The sequence below is a fragment of the Glycine soja genome, chromosome 16 (assembly GCF_004193775.1).
Source record: "Glycine soja cultivar W05 chromosome 16, ASM419377v2, whole genome shotgun sequence".
Lineage (NCBI taxonomy): Eukaryota > Viridiplantae > Streptophyta > Magnoliopsida > Fabales > Fabaceae > Glycine > Glycine soja.
This window is the reverse complement of record NC_041017.1, coordinates 15,560,904-15,582,221: the sequence shown is the minus strand read 5'-3', so window position 1 is coordinate 15,582,221 and position 21,318 is coordinate 15,560,904. Positions and strand designations below refer to the sequence as shown.

The 21,318-nt window shown below is 35.1% G+C and overlaps 1 protein-coding gene across 1 annotated transcript; it reads right to left on the bottom strand.

Moving 5' to 3' along the window:
* Positions 1-1,673: 1,673 nt before the first annotated feature.
* Positions 1,674-5,301, bottom strand: LOC114391038 (galactan beta-1,4-galactosyltransferase GALS3-like). The gene is made up of 2 exons (XM_028352040.1): positions 3,777-5,301; positions 1,674-2,312 (listed from the first exon to the last, which is right to left on the bottom strand). The coding sequence occupies exons 1-2, from the start codon at positions 4,946-4,948 to the stop codon at positions 1,967-1,969; spliced, it is 1,518 nt and encodes a 505-aa protein (XP_028207841.1). The 5' UTR covers positions 4,949-5,301; the 3' UTR covers positions 1,674-1,966.
* Positions 5,302-21,318: the final 16,017 nt, after the last annotated feature.

The following is a 21,318-nucleotide window of genomic DNA, read 5'->3' as shown; positions in this document are numbered from 1 at the left end:
GGATCACGTTTGTGCTATATAAGCAAGACATGTTATTTTTAATTAAAAAACTTGTTACTCTAAATTGAATGTCTCCTCTCTTGAGTGAAGAGTGTTTTCTAAAATTTTGGTGAATTGGGATTTTCAGATAATCTGGATTCTTTTTTCGCCTTTAATAGGAGAGGGGGAAACACCATTCCGTTGTATATTTGCACAATGGAATAGAGTTTTCATGAAAAGGGTATTTTTTGGAAATAAGTAATAAACCACCAATGTAGGGGCTGAGAATAGAAAAAGCGATGGAGAATAGAAACTTTCTAATTGTTCGTGCTTAATGGAGTCCAATATGCATGGTTTCAGCAGTTTTGGGCCAACCTTCTTATGGTATTATTTTCATATACATTGTTATTTGTTTTTCCTTTTCTCATATTTTTTTTTTTGTCATGTTTATAATATTAATGAATTATATTTTGTTTATTTTTTCAGCAAATCTGAATGCAACAAATTTAGTTGTAGCAAATTTATTACAAGAAATTAGTTTCTAGAAAATAGTTGTGATTCAAACTATTATAGTAAATATTTTTATTTTAATTTGTATTAGTCTATTTTAAAATATTGTGTTTATAGTATTAAATAAATCAATTTTAGTACTATCAGACATTTGATAATATTGTGTTAGTTGTATATATTGGATATTTGGATGAATCGTGATCTAAAATATTAGTCCTAAGAAGAAAAAGTTCAAATTTAAATGGGTAACTCATGAACCCAAACAAAACTAGATCGTTTATGAATGGGTTAGATTTAAAAAAAAATGAAAATTGAAGCGAACCAAATCCATCAAATTTGATTGGATTAAATCCTAAATTTAATCAAAATCAACACCCCTAATTTTAACCATGTCAACCCTGCTTTCTCTCACTTTTTCATATTCTCTTTGCCTTAGTCATCGTTGGCCTCCCTCACCTTGCCTTAGTCATTGGCTTCCCCGTCGAGCGGGAAAAGATTGAGTGCAGGTCGGATAAAATTTTAACAATTCAGAAATTAATTGTTTACATCATCAAGAACACTAAATAAAAGCTCACAAAATATCAAAACAAATGTTAAAAGTTAATGTGAGAGGAGAAAAAATTGGTAAGCGGCTATGGCATCCTCCAAAAAATATATTCACTAACCCCTTTTAACTATTGTTAAATAAAGAGATAAATAGCTTTACATGATAAAATAATTAGAGATGCTATTAGTACATGCTTTTTTAGTTATCAAAAAGTAAAAGTAACGATCATGTCAAACAAAACAGTTACCGAATGATTCAGTATGTCCCGGGACCACATTCATACGATGCCAATAGAAAGAGCACTCATGTCACCCACGCGTCCTTTTTGACTTGCCCTAAAAGCTACCCCTTTCATCAAAGATTTGTCCCTAAACCAAACAGCACAGAATCTCCCATCTCCCATGTTCCTACAAATAAAAGGCATGGAGTCTACGAGGAAGAAACAGTAGGGCATCCTTTCATCGAAATTTATTGAGGAATAAGGATCCATAAAAGGGCATGGCCCAAAAATATGATAGTAATAATGATAATAACAAAAGAAAGATGCACAGAGAGAAAGCAACACAGCACATTGGCCACCCTCCATACGGCTTGCACCTAAGGTTGGGGTGCCCTGGTCCCCTCACCGACAGCATTATTAAAATTAAACCATATATTTTTATTCATTATTTTTTACAAAAATACAGCATAGAAAACTCAAATAACAGAACAGAACCCCCCACCCCCCCAAAAAAAATTTATTAAATATGAAACAAGATCATATACCCCCATCTGTACCAGATAAATAAAAAAAATTATATATAATACAGATATTATATAAAAACTCTCAGAGATTTTTTTTATCCTGCCACAAGTTAAATTATATATTTCTTTATAGGAAAGCCCATTTCCTGTTCAAGAGAAAAGGAATGAGAGATTTGAGGTATGTCATTATTGCCTTGTCTTCTGCAACCTTGTTCCAATCATCTTGAGCTCAAATTTCTTGATTACCCCAGCAGTGTCCCTCATTGTGGTGTCCATCACATAAGGAATTTTGTTCTGGGTGACTTGTGTTGTGTTGACGAGTATTTTACATGTTTCTCTCCTTTCTGATATGGTTCCATGATAGTGGAAGTATTTGATCCTACCTTCAGTTTTGTGTGTTGTCTTTCCTGATAGATCCATTGACATGTGCACCCCTGTTGCATACAAACTCCGTGGTTGCACTGCATATTTTCGATCTCTACGAATTCCTGTAATTGAGTCTCTATACACAAGCTTTTCAAAACCCCATTTCCTGTTAAATTCAAATCACACCATGTCAAACCCCACATAGTACACAAACATAATTAAATAATGTTATGGGCGCATTTTAATAATTAAGTTAAGTACTTGTACAATAAGAGCTTAACATATAGAAGCTTATTCATAACCTTAAATCTGAAGCTTATCGAGAAAAGAAATTGTAGAATGTTTGTAAACAACATTGTTAAGTTCAACTAAAACCCTTTGTAGAGCATTATTCCCAAGTGCTGTAAGACCAACTGTAAAAGAAAAAAAATTAAACACTTGACAATGGATGCATGCACTACTATCACTATACCAGCTAGCTTCATTCGTCTCTTTCAAGCATCTATAGCAATTCTTTGCAATAAAATCTTGAAACTAACACTTGGACAGCTAGATCTAACCGTTGTTGTCGGAGTGTGACCAAATTAATGGTTATATTTATTATGAATAATTGAATATTAAAATACTCTTGGCAGTGCATACCTACAAAGCTCACTTGTGGACAAAAACATTACGGGTCTTAATGGAAAGATAAGAATTAAAATCAATCAAAGTAAAGATCAGGGAGGATCATCATCAATTTTCAGCACCCTCGGTGAGGGTTTTCGATTACTAGAATTTAAATGGTTTTGAAGATTATTAGTGCAGCTATCTTATTGAACAAGAAGACAATGATGACTCAAGAATGGTACCGAATTTTCAACAAATGTAGAAAGATTCTTGTTCTTGAACTAGTATTACTGAATTATTCCTTTGTATAATTAATTATTTATTTATTATTAAACATGGTTGTATTTATGAATCAGAAAACAAGTCATACAACTACAGAACAATGTTCAAACAAACCCCACTTTTTTTACCTGTCCAGGATCACTAGGAAAAACAGAATGAATGCTAAAGGGATGGGCTAATAATTCCAAATGCATGCACCCGCAATAATGCAATTTCCTGTCATCCCTCTCCTCATAAGAAATAAAAAGTGTCCAACCACTCAAGATCCTCTACGATTTTGAGAATTAAAACAAAAGATGAAAGGACAATGACATCAAAGTTATGCCTCAAGTGAACAGCAAGAGCCAAATTAACACTTAGCTAAACTAAATCCACCGAAACAAAGTCTTCCAATTGTTAGAACCATTTCAATTCCTCAATTTGCTATTTAACTTATGGAACATAGATTTAACTAAGCAATAGGCTAATTAGGTAGAGGTCTAGGCCTTGCTTGAATAAATTTCCTCATAAATAATTGTAGAAGAAGAAAACAAACACTTACAGAAGAAGGTAAAATAAATTAAGCTTTTTCCCTAAGCTAAAATCAACTAATACATTTTAGTTTTTGGAGAAATTAGACGAGAAAACTTCTAGAAAGTTTATCTAACAGGGGGGCCGGAAGCTATTTAATTTGGCTGAAGAAGTTGATTCAAGCAGAACAAAAAGAGAGTATTCTGAATCATGACATTCAAAACCGTACCTGTAAGTTTTGCCGTAATCCTCAGAGAGGCAAATCTTGCTGCTCATAGGCATCTGTTCAATGGTGAACTGGTCGTATTCCGAAAGTGAGTGAAGCACGGACTTGATAGTAGTCTTAGGAGGCACATAAATGTACTCATCAACATCGAAAAAGAACATCCACTTGGCCATGAACTTGTATCTATGAAGACAATCATTGACCACCATGAACTGGTTATGATAGTATCCATCAAACCTCTCTTGGTCCCTAATATCCTGCAATGTCACAAACCCTAGTTCCATCCACGGCTTCAGCACCTCAAGCACCTCCTCATGCACCCCACCAGCATCATGAATCACGAAATGCGACTTTGGCCCGAAGAACCTCACGTGGTAAGCGATCCACTCCCTCACCCTCTGAGGGTTTAAGTTCCCATAGAGAGAAGAGCCACAGTAGAAGTAGTCATACTTAGGCTTTGACATGAAAAGTGAAGCGTTTAAAGCTCCCGGTGCTTCATGGAGGACCTCTATTCTGTCGGTGACGTTGAAGCCAGTGTCACCGGCTCCTGAGGTGGAAGCATGGAGCACCAACTTGCCACCGGTGTTGTCACCATTGACAGCGGTGCCGTTGAAGGTGCAGTTAACTACCACCACGGTGTAGACGTGGCCATAGCCCCAGTCAGGGAGGTACTTGAGGCCTTTTGTGATGATGGGTTTTGAAGAGTTTTGCAGTGAAGGGAGATCAGGGATCCATTCACACACGTAGGTGGGTTTGCCATAAACGTGGAGTGGCTTGGAAGAAAGGCCAACGATGGCGAAGGTGTTGAGTCCTCCTCTGTATGCTCCCATGGTGATGAAGTTGTAGGCCGCGGAGCCGTGAGGGTTGAAGACACGCTTGATGGTGCCATTGGGAAGGTGTTTTTGGGTGGAAGAGAGTGGTGTTGGGGGTGTAGAAAGTGTTGTAAAGGGTGGTGGGGGTGTAGAGGGTGGTGGGGGTGTTAGGGACACCCTTGAGATGCAGAAGCGGAGATCGGAGGAGGAAATGGTGAAACGCGAAGGGAGGAATTGAAGGAGAGTGGCAACACCACAAAGAAGGAAGAGAGTTGCGAGAAGAAGCTTTAGTTCAGCTGCGTAGTTTACTAGTGACCCTACAAAGAAGAACTTCTTCTCCCTCTCCTTGTTGGCCATTGCCATTGCTATGTTAAGCACGTTCTCTCTCTCTCTCTCCCTCTCCCTCCCTGGTTTTAAGAAGAGGGAGAAGAGAAGATGGGATATGAATCTGAGAAAGTGTTTTGTTGTTTCTTTTGGTTTTGGTTTGGATGCAGGGGTGGGGTGTGTCTTGCTTGTCTTATATTATGAAACTCTTGCTTGCAAGGTTTAGGGGCAGAGAGTTGAGAAGTTGTGATTGAGATCAAATCTGATTTGGTTTAGGAAAGAATATGATGTGATTGTTGATGATTGAAGGTTCTGTGTCAACTTTTGAAATTGAACCTTTCATCTAATTTGATTTCTAAGGGACAACAGAAAGATGGGGCGGGGCATTCCTAAGTTAGGAGTTAATTACTCATTATGAAATGAAGAGAAAAAAGAAATTAAGTAATGAAAGAAGGGGCTTTTTACTCTAATAAACTTTTTTTTTTTTTGCAAATCTTAGATTTAGTCTCTAAATATATATATATTTTTTTTATTTTTGGTTCCATATTTTTCATTATTAATAATTTAAGTCTCTATTGTCAAGTAATATCATTAATTAATAGATGACATAATATTATATTAGTATATTCTTTTTTTAGTAGATTTTGGACAAACTCTATAAATTTAAGTAAACTCGGTAGACTCTCGAGTTTACCACCGAGTCAAAGAGTTAACAAGTTAAAAAAATTAGACCAAAATGTAAGCCATTTTTTATTGTTTCCTGCCTATTTAGCATTCAATATACATTCATTTGGTGTATTATTCTCAAATACTAAACTATCTCCTTTAATAATATCAAATCATTGTTTTCTAATGACATCAAACTCTCGATGAGAATGACCTACCACTACTATAACCTCTGCAAGTTATTATCTAGTAGTGATGTATTATTACTAGACTTGGTTATTTAAATATTTTGAACTTTATGATTTACTGGTTTGCTTTATTACATTGTTGAAATGTTTAATTAGTATATTATTTATAGATATTTTGTTATTATTTTTATATGAAGTAGACTCTTACGAGTTTACGATCGAGTTGAGTCCACGAGTCAAGATTATAGAACTCTCATGAGTCTACGTAAACTCTCGAGTTTGATAACTTTATTTCTAAGACTTATTTGTCTTTAAATCATTTAACGGGACAATCACATATAAATTTTTGTAAAAAATTATATTTTTCACAAAAAACAACTACTCTAATATTATCAACTAATGTGAACACATGAGAAATTCAAAACATAATTTACAAAAATAAATAAATAGACATTGTTTTCCTCCATTAGACACCTCAATAACATAACAAGTCATAGGAGATTACTAATGCAAGTACTATATGATTAGTTAACATTGTTATTTGACAACAAAGATAAATTATTATTTAGAAAAAAATATAGAAACAAAAAATGATAAAAAAATTTGTTTAGAGACTAAAAGTGAAATTTGTAAAAAGTTTAGAAACCAAAAGCATGATTAACCCTAGCAAAATAATATCAAGAATTTGACGATTTTAATTCAAACCAATAAAAAATCAACTTATAGATTGTACAATTTTTTTCTTAGGCTAAAATATCTTCTTGTCTATTATCTTACTTTTTCAGTTCAATTTGATCGTTTATTTTTTGAAAAGTCAATTGTAGTCCTTTATGTTTTTAAAACAGTTCAGTTTGGTAATTTTCGTTCCTTTCCGTTACAAACAACAATTTCAACTTTTAATAAAGAGTTTAAGTTACTATTTATTGGCGGTTTTAAACCTTCAATAATTAATTACTTTTAGCTTTTAACAAATATAAATAATTTTCATGCGGTTTTAAACCTCCTTCTCCAATCTCATGACTCGGTTTCCAATTCCAAACTTCTCCCATGAGACCTTGATTGATGTTGTGACTTATAACACTCTCATAATCAAACTAGATTTTACATTTTGCATTTTCAAAATCAATTCAATCCTTCACAAACCCCAATCCTTTTTTTTCTAAATTGAAAATCACAAACCCAACCAAAAGCACCGAAAGAGAAATTCACCATAAATGAAAAGATCGATAGATGCAAAGAGAATGGGGATTATATGCGTGAGCTGAGCACTGATAGGTTTGCCATTGAACGATGCCAAGCCGACAATGAGAGGTGTAACACCCTTCTTTCTTTAAAAGACTTATTGGTCATTTTTAAATTAACAAGTAAATTTAAAACTTGATTATCGAAAAATTCCTTTTAAGTACATAGAAATATGTTTCGCTTTTTAACACTTATATATAGAACCACCTTGTATGAAATTTCCCAAAAGAAGTTTATTTTCATTTTCATTAACTTGTCGTACATGAAATAAAATGTCCATCTACGGAAAATCTTTCTTAAAGAATCATCTTAGTTTATCAAATAATCAACTTACTTTAGGCAAATGAACCACAAAAGATTTCAATTAAACAACCTCAAATTCCATCATTAACAACCTTACTCCTCAAATATAAATACACATTTACATTTTTGAAAAGAATACATAATACACCTAAGTCACATACAAAAGAATAATACATCCTACACTACCACAAAAAATACAAACCACGACGGTTGAAAACAACATACAATGATGGTGCACGACAGTCCTTGAAGCTAACGTCATTGAAAGTTAAACACTTTCAACGACGGTTCAAGAAACACCGTCTTAAAAAAATGTTCATTCTAAGGTAGTGCTCGCGTAAGCACCATCTTCGAAAGCTCACTTTCGAAGACGGTGCTAATGCAAGCACCGCCTTTGAAAGCTTAATAATATATAACAAATCAACGTTATATCCTTTTCACCGAAAATATTTTATATTTTTTTCTCGTATCCACATTTACTCGAGATTATTTCTTATTTTCATATTTTCTAATATTTTCAAAGAATGTGCCACTCATAAAGTAACATTCCAAATTAGAGATAGGCATTCATCTACTTTCTATGGTAACATTAGTAAAACACATGAAATTATTTACTATGTGTTTAAATTGTGCCGTTTGGCATGACATGAACAAGGTTCTTCATATCACGTAAAAAGTAGATAAATAAAAGTAAACAAATAAGTATGGCATATCCCATTAGTCTAAAAGCAAGTTTAATATATTCAAAGTTTTATATCCCATTATTTCATATTTTCACATGAAGGATTATTCAACTGAAAGTATACCTTAATTAAAATTTACAAAATGGAGAATCTCATTGGAAGCAGATACTCTTAAATACTTGAATCAAGTAATATGCAAAGTAAATATAGTAAATTAAGCACAACTATTTGATGCAGACATACAAGAATGTAGTAAGTAATACCAACCAAATAATCTGCACAATAGACTTAAATCACAATTAGTTGTGCTGATTTGGGTACTTTTTGATGCAATCCTACCCCGCAAGGGCATTGGATAGAAAACTCCAAGTAGATTGGGTCAAAGATGCAAGAGAAGACCCTAGGGTTCTTATGAGCCTTAGGGTAGATTTCGGGCCCATGGGCTAAGTATGAGCCCACTTATCTTTTTAAATATTAGATTAAGGTTTCATTATTTTTGGGCCTTGTATTTAGGGCTCCATAATGTAGGTAGGGTACCCTAGAAATATAGGATTTTTCAGCCCTTGTATTTTAGGGCACCTAGACTAGTTTTTGTATTAGGGGTAGTTTTGTAATTTCACATGCACTAAGTGGATATTTGATGTGTGTGGTTGGAAATAAATTTAATTGAATTGGTAGAAGCCCAATCCAATTAAATTTTAGAGGGGGGAGGTGAGCATTTGCTTACTACACCCCATTGCCACATCATATAGTCACACTTTGTGCATGTCCTTCATGCTTTTCATGCCTCATGACACCTAAGTACAGTTAGTGGAGAATCTTGGAATTGATCTTGGATTAGTGGGCTGAACTATAACTAAAATTCACTAATCATAATTAGTGAAATTTTGGCTCCACAAATTCAATTTCAAATTCAAGTGAAATTTTAATTTCCCTCCAATTTTGTGTGACACTTAGGCTATAAATAGAGGTCATGTGTGTGCATTTTTTTCAACTTTGATCATTTGAATATTAAACTTCAGATTTCAAAGCTCATTTAGAGCACAAAATTTCGTGCTCTTCTCTCCCTCTCCCCTCATTCATCTCCTTCTTCCTCCAAGCTCTTATCCATGGCCTCTTATGGTGGTGAGCTTCTTCTAGACTCATCTTCTCCTTGAAGTGGTGTCTCCTCTCTCTCTTTCTTTCTCCATTCCGCTGCCATTCATCTTCCAAGAAGCAAAGGAATCCATTGATGAAGAAGATCCTAGGCCTACAAGCTCCAATGGAGCTTGCATCACTTTTGGTGGCAACAACAAAAAGGTTATAGTCAAATCCCAAAGTATTTAATGCCTAGACATTATATTTTGATTACTATAAAATTTGAGTGACCTTCAACACACAATTGAAATTAATAATTTATAAGCATTTCTATATGATCCATACATAAAAGGCAAGACAAGGGATGCAAAAGAAACAACTAAAAAACCAATATAATTACTACCTCCACATATGCATTTGGATGAAGACCACTTAATGGTTCAACAAATGTAGGTGGGGATTAAAATCTCACTACACATGGTATTGTAATTGTAGGTAACAATTCAGAAAATAAGACTAAATTTTGAATAAATTAATTACCAACATTCAGATATAGCAATAAGCAACTCACGTGCTAGCTCGTCAGATGCCTTATTGCTCGATCATTTGCTATCCATATAGCTTTCTACTATTTCCTACAAGTCAAAATTTGTTTTTAGAGATCATCCAAAGAATCAGATGTTTCTGACATAATTGTGTGTGCTTAATTTCTCTCCATTCAATTACTATCATTATTATCATGATTCCTTTTTTTCATGTTAGTAATAAGGGGATTGAAATTATTGCGTGCATTTCATGTGCACTGGAGCATACCAATTTTGGATATCTCTCACTCACACACACACACACCAATCATATCGTAAATAACTACTAAAATGAATTCATATACTAAAGGATAATCATTAAAAATTAGCAAACTAATCAGTAATTTATCCGAAACACTAAAAAACTGGACTAGCAACATTGAATGGCATATGGGCACTTCCATATCACCGATATATGCAGCAAAAATAAAATGATATATCACAGAAAAATTATTACAGTAGCAGCAACATGTTGTAAATCCAGTGTTTAGAAAATATTTTTAGGGCCATTCCACTAGTACGATCAACCCCAACACATTGAATAGTCATGTAACAACGATATATGCAACAAAAATAAAACTACAAATAAGGGTAATTAGGTCAGTGACAGTAACACCAATAACGAAGCAAATAATGGTTCAAGGTATAAAGGAAACAAGAAACGAGAGTTGGCAAGGCTAAGAATAGTAATTGAATAATTTAGACAACTAAGCTTTATAAGTATCAGTTAGACCTTATCTCTAGTCAATGTTAGATCTTAACTCCCTAAGAGCCAACATCTTGGTGGCTCCACACTATAGTGCTTCACTCAACCATTCTAGTCATCCCCACCATAGGCAGCCTTTTCCGAGACACCACAACTTCAGGGTGACTACAACTAAGGTAGCTTTGAAACACACCCTTTCACATCCAGGGCTAGAGTGTGGCAATGCAAGTGGCCCAACAATGGATTTGGTTAAGTTGTCATGTCATCTAAAAATTTGGGCTTAAGGCCTAACTCACCCCACAAAATCGGCTTCTAAGGTAAGGATTGTCCGAGCTTTATAAGTACTACTCAGACCTTATCTCAACAGAGTGGTAATAATAGAAAGTATCAGCAGCTAACCATACCTCTTCTACAACACGAAGGTGATGTAAGCTCCTTTGGAGCTTGTAGGCCTAGGATCTTCTTCATCAATGGATTCCTTTGCTTCTTGGAAGATGAATGGCAGCAGAATGGAGAAGGAAGAGAGAGAGGAGACGCCACTTCAAGGAGAAGATGAGTCTAGAGAAAGCTCACCACCATAGGAGGCCATGGATAAGAGCTTGGAGGAAGAAGGAGATGAATGAAGGGAGAGGGAGAGAAGAGCACGAAATTTTGTACTCTAAAAGAGCTTTGAAATCTGAAGTCTAATATTCAAATGATCAAAGTTGAAAAAAAATGCACACACATGACCTCTATTTATAGCCTAAGTGTCACACAAAATTGGAGGGAAATTTGAATTTCAATTCAAATTTCACTTGAATTGGAAATTGAATTTGTGGAGCCAAACTTTGGAGTCAAAATTTCACTAATTCTGATTAGTGAATTTTAGTTATGGTTCAGCCCACTAATCCAAGATCAATTCCAAGATTCTCTACTAAGTGTGCTTAGGTGTCATGAGGCATGTAAAGCATGAAGGACATGCACAAAGTGTGACTATATAATGTGGCAATGGGGTGTAGTAAGCAAATGCTCACCTCCCCCTCTAAAATTTAATTGGATTGGGCTTCTACCAATTCAATTAAATTTATTTCCAACCACACACATCAAATATTCACTTAGTGCATGTGAAATTATAAAACTACCCCTAATACAAAAACTAGTCTAGGTGCCCTAAAATACAAGGGCTAAAAAATCCTATATTTCTAGGGTACCCTACCTACAATATGGAGCCCTAAATACAAGGACCAAATATAATGAAACCTTAATCTAATATGTACAAAGATAAGCGGGCTCATACTTAGCCCATGAGCCCGAAATCTACCCTAAGGCTCATGAGAACCCTAGAGCCTTCTCCTGCATCTCTGGCCCAATCTTTTTGGAGTCTTCTATCCAATGCCCTTGTGGGGTAGGATTGCATCTATAACACGAAGGGATGGTAATTTGGAACTCAAAGATAATTTTATATTAGGAGGCAAGCTTTGATATAATGCATCCTTTGTATTTATAGGTATAGAGGATCTAGCCACTTGAAAGTGTCAACAACAGACTCAGTACAATGCATTAAATTAGTACGACATAAATTTGATCAACAATGAATTAGTATATATAGCTACACCTTATTCAATCCAAGAATGGAAAAAGGGAATCAGTGGTTAAGAATGAACATGGGTCAAGCTTGAGTCAGGTTTTTTGAAGCCAAACCGAATGAAAATGGTTAGGTTGAGTGTGTTAAATGTGACTGGCTCAACCCAACCTAATCACAATTGGGTTGTGCCAAAGTCAGGTCATTAGATTAGATATTCGGGGAAAAATGGAAGAAAAAAAAACACAAAAATAGGGGTAGAGTAGGGAAAAGGTAATTTTGTCCCAAATTTAGGGGAGGCACTGGGTAAGAATTGAAATGGTCAAAGAAAATAGTATACACACACTGTTTGTGTATATAATGTTTTTTCTGTGTTAAAAAAATACTGTGAGTACAAATGAAATGAATAAGTGTGTATGCTATGGATGAATGCTCTCCTAGAACCTAAGCTTTTGAATCCTAGAAAAACCATGAATTGTTGGCAGCCTAACCCCATTACAAGCCTAGAAAGTCCTTCAGATTCATTTTGTGTGTTCATTGCTGTATGATATGAGATGAAATGCAAAGGTTGGAACTTGTGTTGGTTGTTTATGATGGAATAAGCCTAAACACTTGAGCTTGAGTGAAACAATGACTGTGAGGTATTGGTTGATGATCCTTCCTTGATTTCTGTCATGCTTACTAGCTTATTTCAGTTGTGCCTCTAATGTTTATGCTCCTATCTTAGAAAAGCTGCATGCTTGTGAGAAGTAATTGATTTAAGCATTCCATGATATTCAATTCATATGGTTGAATTCCTTTATGAATTAGACACCATTTTCTTTTGATTTACCACTGTCTTTGTCACTTGAGGACAAGTGAGTTGTTCTTTCTTTGCTTGAGGACAGGCAAAACTGTAAATTTGGGAGAGTTTGTTAGTCGCCTTATACGACTAACTTTTGTATAGAAATCATTTTCCAAAACTTGTATAGTTCCCCAATTTATGGTTATTTTGGACTAATTTTTGTAAATAAATTTTGTTTTATGGATAAAGCTATCTCTAGAATATGTTCATTGGATTTAATGATGAAATATGTGCAATTTTAGGTGAAAAAGAGGTTAAGTTATGAAGTGAAAATAGTAGAAGTTGGGCTAAGCGTGCATCCACCGCTAAGCGTAGCTTCAACGCGCTTAGCGCGATAGAAGAATCTAGCAGGGCATCAATATCAAGGTTGCGCGCTAAGCGCGAGATCAGTGTGCTAAGCGCAGTAGTTGTCTTCATGCAGGCTCAGCGCACGACTGACACTAAGCCCAAAACCACTTACTCGCGCTAAGTGCGAGGGTGGCACTAAGTGCAACATCACAATTTCAGATCCTATTTAAAGCCTGTTTTGTGTAGAATTAGGGTACAATTCCCAGGGCACAAAATTCCACAGCACCCCACAGTGCCTATTTCGGGAAAAGAGCTTTGGAGACAGCAAGAGGAGCAACTTTTGCAGAGATACCTAGGTTTTGTAAGCTTATTGTTGTTAGGGTTTCTTTTGTAATGGCTTGCTAAAAACCCTAGTTGGGGATTTCTAATGAACAACTAATGTAAATACTTAATATCTAATTGATTATGTTTTCTGTGTTCAATGCTTCCTTCAATGCTTAATGTTTGTATGCTTTTGGTCTGATCATCCATTTGTGTGCATAGTTAGGTGACTTTAGCATTGGGAAATGTACTGTTGCCTTAGAACTTGATTGAAGCAGGATTGAAACTTAGTCTTACAAGAGGGATCTGCGGATTAAGTTTTGGTTTTAATTATGTTGTTACAATAATGCTGTTTAGTCTAGGCCTAGTCTTACAAGAGGGATCTGCGGACGAAGCTTAGGCTAAATTAGGCTATACTTTCATAAGCTGCTTGAACTGAGTTTAGTCTTACAAGAGGGATCTGCAGACGAAACTCAGTTTAAGTTAGTCTAAACCTAAGAGGGCCGTCTAAATTGGGCCTAGTCCAACAAGAGGGATCTGAGGACGAAGCTTGGATTGATTCGGTCTAACGAGGGATCGAGGTTTAGTAGTTTAGGCTACAACATAGAACACAAGAGCATGATTGATTAGAGAAATATATTTATATACATCAACTTGTCTGTTAGAAAGACCTAACATTTCTACCTACTGCTGTCACTTTCACTTACCTTGCATTTTTATAGTTTTTAGCATAAAGGTTTAGTTTAAATTCTGTTTGAAATTATCAATCATACATGTTCTCTCAACAATTCTTCATTTTTAAACTTAACTCAGGCTAACATTAGTTCCATGTGTTCAATATTCAGATTCATCCATTTTAATTTTTAAATACTTGACGATCTGGTGCATTTTTCGGCAAACCAGATTTCCCTTGAATATATTTGTACGAAGAAAAAGTGGAACAAAAAGTAACCGTAGGGGAAATCCAACAAAAACCTTACCAGATTTCATGAACACCCTAATCTTGTGAAACCCCACATCAATGTGTTTGGTTCAAGCATAACACACTTGAATTTTTGCAAAATCGATAGGACTCTTACTATTGTAGTGCAACTATGCTCCACCATTCTCAATGCTAACCTCTTTCACTAAGCCTACTAACCACACATCTTCTTTACTAGCGTCTGCTAACGCCATGTACCCTGCTTCAATTGTTGACATTGCCACAAGGGACCTAATAATGGACTTGCAACAAACAAGCCCAACTATAAGAGTAAAGACACACCCTTTTGTTGACCTTTCGTCATCTGAATCACCAGCATAGTTAGAATCCACAAATCCCACAATTGAATGATCACCATGTTGATTGCCAAACATAATACCATGACCCTTTTTACCCTTTAGATATCCCAAGATCCATTTCACTCCTTCCCAATGTTGCACCATGGGTTAAACATAAACTTGCATACATGACTTACAACATGTGCCAAATCCAATCTAGTGCACACCATGACATACATCTAGCAACCAATTGCACTGGTATAGGGAACCTTTGGCATGTTCTCCACCTTTCCATTTGTCATCAAACAATGGTCTACAGAAAGCTTAAGTGTTTTGCTAATAGAGTACTTAATGAGGTTCAACAAGTGTGCCTATGTCCTCGAGAGCATACCAACTATTTATTTTTCTTATTCATAAACAATAAATAATAGGGTTACGTCAGGGATATATACAATACACACATACATTATCTTAAACTGTGTACATTATCTTTAACCATGTACATAATCTTTATCTGCGAAAAATATAACGTGTACCTCAGGGGCTTTACCCCCACCCCCTAACCCGTTTCGTAACCCAACAACACGGGGCCCTTACGCTTCACTCCAACATTTGCTCCATCTATAAAATATAAGCCACACAAAAAAGTATTCACCTTGGCGAATATTTAGTCCCGTGGAAGATAAAAATCAAATCTTCCTCGGTCTCTTGGGTTGGGTGTCCTGTAAGTCTAGTGTCAACGTTTTAATTATGTTAGTATTTATGTCAGCCAACTGTAACCGAATCCCAATTGTAGTACTGAATCAAAGCTCAGGTCGTCTCCCAAGCGAAAAGTGCACGGATGAATACTCAAATTAAAACCTTTCGGATAAAGATATTTTTGTATTTTTATATTTTAAACTACCTAAAACTAAAACTAACCAAAACAGAAAATGAAAGATATATTTTTCTAGAGAGATTAATGTGCTGAAAATTTAATAATAGAAATTAAAATAAAAGGTAAGAAGTTACTTGTTGACGAGATAATAATTATAGATGGAAACAATAATGTTGAGATGCTAAGATTGTACTTGGAATCCCCCTATTTGCTGCAATTATCATTCACCACCAACTCACTAATGTAGTTTATTCTTAATCCCTTAGGTGATAGACCTTAAATCACTTGCCTTGATTCTCAATCCCTTAGGTGATAGACCTTAAATCACTTGCCTTGATTCTCAATCCCTTGGCAAATCTAACACAAGCAATCAACATTGTCATTTTGGAATTAGTGAGGCTTAACCAAGACTATTCTATCCTTAGAGATAACCCCAATTAAGTATCCGATTCAATTCGGGTTTCAATGAGACTTTCCAAAGTATTAGGTATGGAAGGAAAATAATGAACTCAAAAAATATATTAATGCGAGAAAATTACATCAAATAAGGCTTAATCATTTCCTCTCCTAGCAAAGAAAGAAACTAGCCACTCATGAAATACAAATAAAGAGAAGAAAAAAGGGTTTTTTAGTGAAGGGTGGTGTGTAAATGTGTGTTCTTTGTTGCTGCCTATGCCTCTCTCTATTTATACAATAATTTAATAGAGACAAGTAATCTCCTTAATTTACAAAATAATATAATCTATAGAAGGAAATTATATCTTCAGTTGATATAATCTATTTTAATTGTTGCAATTATCTTCCAAGTGATTTTTTTTTTCATTTATCTTCAAGCTATATCTCCACAATTATCTTTGTTTTGAATTAAATTAGTTTTTGGATGCACTGTCTGGCGCCCTCCTCGCTTAAGTGAGATATCTTCTGTAAAATTTAATTTTCTCCTCTGTTTAAGCTGGCTTGAGTAGCCTATACCTCACTTGAGCAAGGCTACCTTGTAAGATTGTCCTATTTCTCTGTAAAAACTCACAAAATCACATTAAAACTTGTAAAATTATAATTCCTATCTAAAATATATTAAAAACTAAAAACATAATGAATTGGATTCAAAACAAGGCCTAAAGTATATTAAAGTATCAAATAAACGTCTCAATTTGCATATGAAAATACATAATTTTGACGTTTATTATCTAGCACTGAGCAACATTCAACAAGTCTAGGTAATGCTTGAACTTTCCAGTTGTGACTACCTTGGTTAAAATATCAACTGCATTTTCGGAAGTGTGAACCTTCTTGAGCAAAACCTAACCAAATGTCATCAACTCGCTAATGTTGTAAAACCTCACATTAATATGCTTGGTTCTAGCATGATACACCTATTTTTTGCAAAATCGATAACACTCTTACTATTGCGATGCAACTATACTCCAAGATCCACTTCATTGTGTCCAAATGTTGCTTCCCTGAGTTAAACATAAACTTGCATACATGGCTTACAGCACGTGCCAAATCCGATCTAATGCACACCATAGCATACACCAAGCAACCAACTGCATTGGCATAGGGAACCTTTGACAGTTATTCCACCTCAACATTTATCATTGGGCATTGATTTACAGAGAGCTTCAATTCTTTTTCTAATGGAGTACTTAACGAGATTCGACAAGTGTGCCTATGTCCTTGGGAGTATAACTCCTATTTATTTGTCTTATTCATAAACAACGAGGTTATATAAAATACACACGTACATTATCATTAATTGTATATTATCTTAATCCGTGTACATTTTTTTTGTCTTTGTAAAATATCACGCGTACTGCAGGAGCTTTACCCTTGCACGTCCACCTCACTTCATAACCCAAAAATAAGTGGCCCTTATGCTCCACTCTAACTTTTGTGTTGGATCAGGCTGAGAATCTAGAAGAGGAATTGAATAGATTCTTTCAAAATCTTTACCAATTAGTTCTTAACACTGATTAAAAACACTCCTTTAAACCAATCAAAGTTTCTTCAAAAGATTTTAAGAAAAAAGAAGCTATTATGATGGCCTTTTAGATCAATTCCACTACCGGGATGATTACAAAACTTAGAGTTATAGAGAATAAGAGAAATACACAAGAGTTTATACTAGTTCAGTCTAATCCAGACCTACGTCTAGTTATTCCAAGTTCAGATCTAGAATTGAAACCTTATAATTCTCTAACATCTTTGATAACCCTAACAAAAGACCACAATCTAAAAGAATTAAAGAAAAAGGATTTAATACACCTAAAATATGTAGATCTTTAATCTTTAATATTTTTTCCACAAGTTGATCAATTCATGATTGTAAAATGAGTGATTCTTTGATCAACATCAATCTTCTGACTAATTGCGGTGCTATTCTTTTAGAAGATTCTCTTGAAATGTTTTTCTCAAAATCTAAACAAATCAAGAGTCTCTTTAAAAAAACACATAGGGGTATTTGTAAATTTTGACAATTAAAATAGATCTAATTGATTATAAAACCAGGTGATCAATTAATTCGTCAACATCCCATTTGTTCTACATTACCAGAAACTGGTTAATTGATTACCAAAAACGATAATCATATAATTCGTTTCAGTCTGAGAATTTATTTCCTTCTATGCTGACTAGATAATTGATTATCAAATGTGTTAATTGATTATAGCATTTGTTCTACATTACCAGAAACTGGTTAATTGATTACCAAAAACGATAATCATATAATTCGTTTCAGTCTGAGAATTTATTTCCTTCTATGCTGACTAGATAATTGATTATCAAATGTGTTAATTGATTATAGCATCACACAGAGAGCTTATCTTTGTGTTCAAGAGTTGGGTAATCGATTATTAATTGGGGTAATCGATTATCCAAACCACCAGATTCTTCCTTCTTTTAAAATTGGCTTGGGCATTCGATTACCAAATGAGGCAATCAATTAATTCCATGCTGCTAGCCAAATTTCAAATAGAAGTAAGTTCTTAAGAAACTTAGAGAATAAGGATACTTCATTCACTTCATGTTTGATCAATCACTAAGCATGAGAAAGAAAACTAAGACTATATCACACACATGTCTAGTCTAAAACATTCAATACAAATGCCTCATTTATTAAACATGTTAGGCATTGCAAAATTATCAAACCAAAACTAAAAACAAAGGGCTTCAAGCTTTGATATAACAATTTGCACTATTCATAAAATATGAGCCATGCACAGCAATCTCAACCTTGGTGAATATTTAGCCTCGTGGAAGATAAATAACAAATCCACCTCAGTCTCCTGGGTTAAGGGTCCTGTCACATCTAGCATGAGCAACATTCAACAAGTCCAAGCAAAGTTTGCACTTGTTAGTTTTGACTATCATTGTCAAGATATTAACTGCATTTTCTGTAGTGTGAACCTTCCATAGCAAAACCTGGCTAGATGTGATTAACTCCCTGATCTTGTGAAACATCACATCAATATGATTGGTTCTCGAATGATACAACTGAGTCTTTGCGAAATCAATAGTATTCTATCTATTGCAATGCAACTGAACAACAACTTGCTCAATGCCCAACTCATTCACTAACCCTTTCTAACCACACAGTTTCCTTGCTAGCCATTGCTACCGTTATGTACTTTACTTCAGTTGTTGACATTGCTTCAAGAGACTGAATAATGGACTTCTAACAAATAGGCCCACTTGCAAGAGTAAAGGCATACCCTGTTGAAGACCTTTTGTAATCAAGATCACCAACATAGTCAAAATCCACAAATCCCACAATTAAAGGATCACATCGCTGATTGTCAAGCATAATACCATGATTTGTTGTACCTTATAAGGTACCTCAAGATCCACTTCACTGTTGCCAAATGTCACTTCCTTGAGTCCAACATAAACTTGTAGATTTGGCTTACAACATGTGTCATATCCGGTCTAGTGCACACCATAGCATACATCAAGCAACCAAATTCACTAGAATAAAAAACCTTTAACTAGTACTCCACCTCAGCATATATCTTTCGACATTGATCTACATAAAGCTTCAAGTGTTTTCTCCAATGAAGTACTTAACAAAGTTCGACAAGTGTGCCTATGTCCTCGAGAGTATAGCTATTATTTCTTTTTCTTAATCATAAACAATAGGGTTATATTAGGATATATATCCTTGTATATTATATTAAACTGCATACATTATCTTAAACCACGTACACTATCTTTACATGTATATTTTTCTTAATCAACATGCATTATCTTTATCCATTTACCGTATGACGCATATCATCGGGAATTTACCCTTGCACCCCAACCCGCTTCATAACCCAGCAACAGGTGGCCCTTATATGCTCCATCCATAAATTATGAGGCATGCACAACAATCTACACCTTGGCGAATATTTAGCCTCCTGGAAGATAAATAGCATATCCACTTTGGTTTTCTAGGTTGGGAGTCCTATCACGTCTAGCACTGAGCAACATTCAACAAGTGCAAGCAATGCTGAAACTTGTAAGTTTTGATTGTCATGGTTATCATCATATCAGTTGCATTTTCTGATATGTGAACCTTCCTGAGCCAAACCTGACCAAATGTCATCAACTCCTTGATTTTGGGAAACCTCACATCAATTTTCTTAGTTGTAACATGATACACCTAATTCTTTGTCAAATCTATGGAACTTGTCAATTGCAATGCCTAACTCTTTCACTAACACTACTAACCACACAAATTCCTTGCTAGCCTCTGCTGTCGCCATGTATTCTGCTTCAGTTGTTGACATTGCCATAAGAGACTAGATAATGGACTTCTAACAAAGAGGCCCACCTACAAGAGTAAAGATGTACCCTGTTGTAGACCTTTTGTTATCATGATCACTAGCGTAGTCAGTATTCACAAGTCCCACAATTGAAGGATCACCCTATTGACTATCAAGCATAATACCATGACCTTTTGTACCCTTTAGGTACCTTAATATTCACTTCACTACTTCTCAATCTAAAGCATATAGGAATCAAAGCGCTTGTACCACTACCATGGAGACTACTTCAATCCATACAAAGACTTCCTCAACTCGGTCCACCTTTTCTAAACCCATTTGGCTACTCCATGTAAATTTGTTCTTCTAGATCACCATGAAGAAATATTGTCTTCACATCCATGTGCTCCTAGTGCATGTCATGTCTGGCTATCGAGGCTAGCACTCCCCTGATAGAAGTGTGTCTTATGATCGGGGAGAAAATCTCATCATAATAAACCCCTTTTTGTTGTGCATACTCATTTGCTACTAGGTGAGCCTTGAACTTTTTCCCTTCTTTTTTTTTCTAATACTGGAGGTTTCCTCTTACACCCATTTGCACCCTATAATTCTCTTGCCTGCAAAAAGCTCAACTAGCTCCATGCCTAATTCTTTTGTAAAGACTCCATCTCCTTCACAATGGCAGCCATTCATCTGTCTTTCTACTAGCTATTCATAGCCTCTTGAAAAGTAGAAGGATCTCTAGTACTAGTGAGAAGTGCAAAAGTAGTTGATTTAGCCAATTCTTGAAACACATATCAGACAATGAGAAATAGTGACCTAAAGTTCCCGATGTGGTGTTTTATGCACTGAGAAATGTCTCTAAATGTCATGTTCCTCATAGAATTTCTGGAACCGCAAGTTTGTGCACTCCATGTCATTATCAGACCTAAAGTACCTAATCTTTCTACTCGTTTGGTTCTCCACCTTAGCCTTCTATAGCTTGAACATCTCAAAGACTTTAGATTTTTGTTTCATGAAGTACACCCAGACATTGTGAGAAAAATCATCAAAGAAGGTAACAAAAT

Excerpts from the sequence above, each read along its gene's own strand:
- LOC114391038 (XM_028352040.1), bottom strand. The coding sequence starts at position 4,948 with ATGGCAATGGCCAACAAGGAGAGGGAGAAGAAGTTCTTCTTTGTAGGG. Across the intron at positions 2,313-3,776 it reads GATTACGGCAAAACTTACAG|GAAATGGGGTTTTGAAAAGC; the intron begins GTACGGTTTTGA and ends TGAATTTAACAG.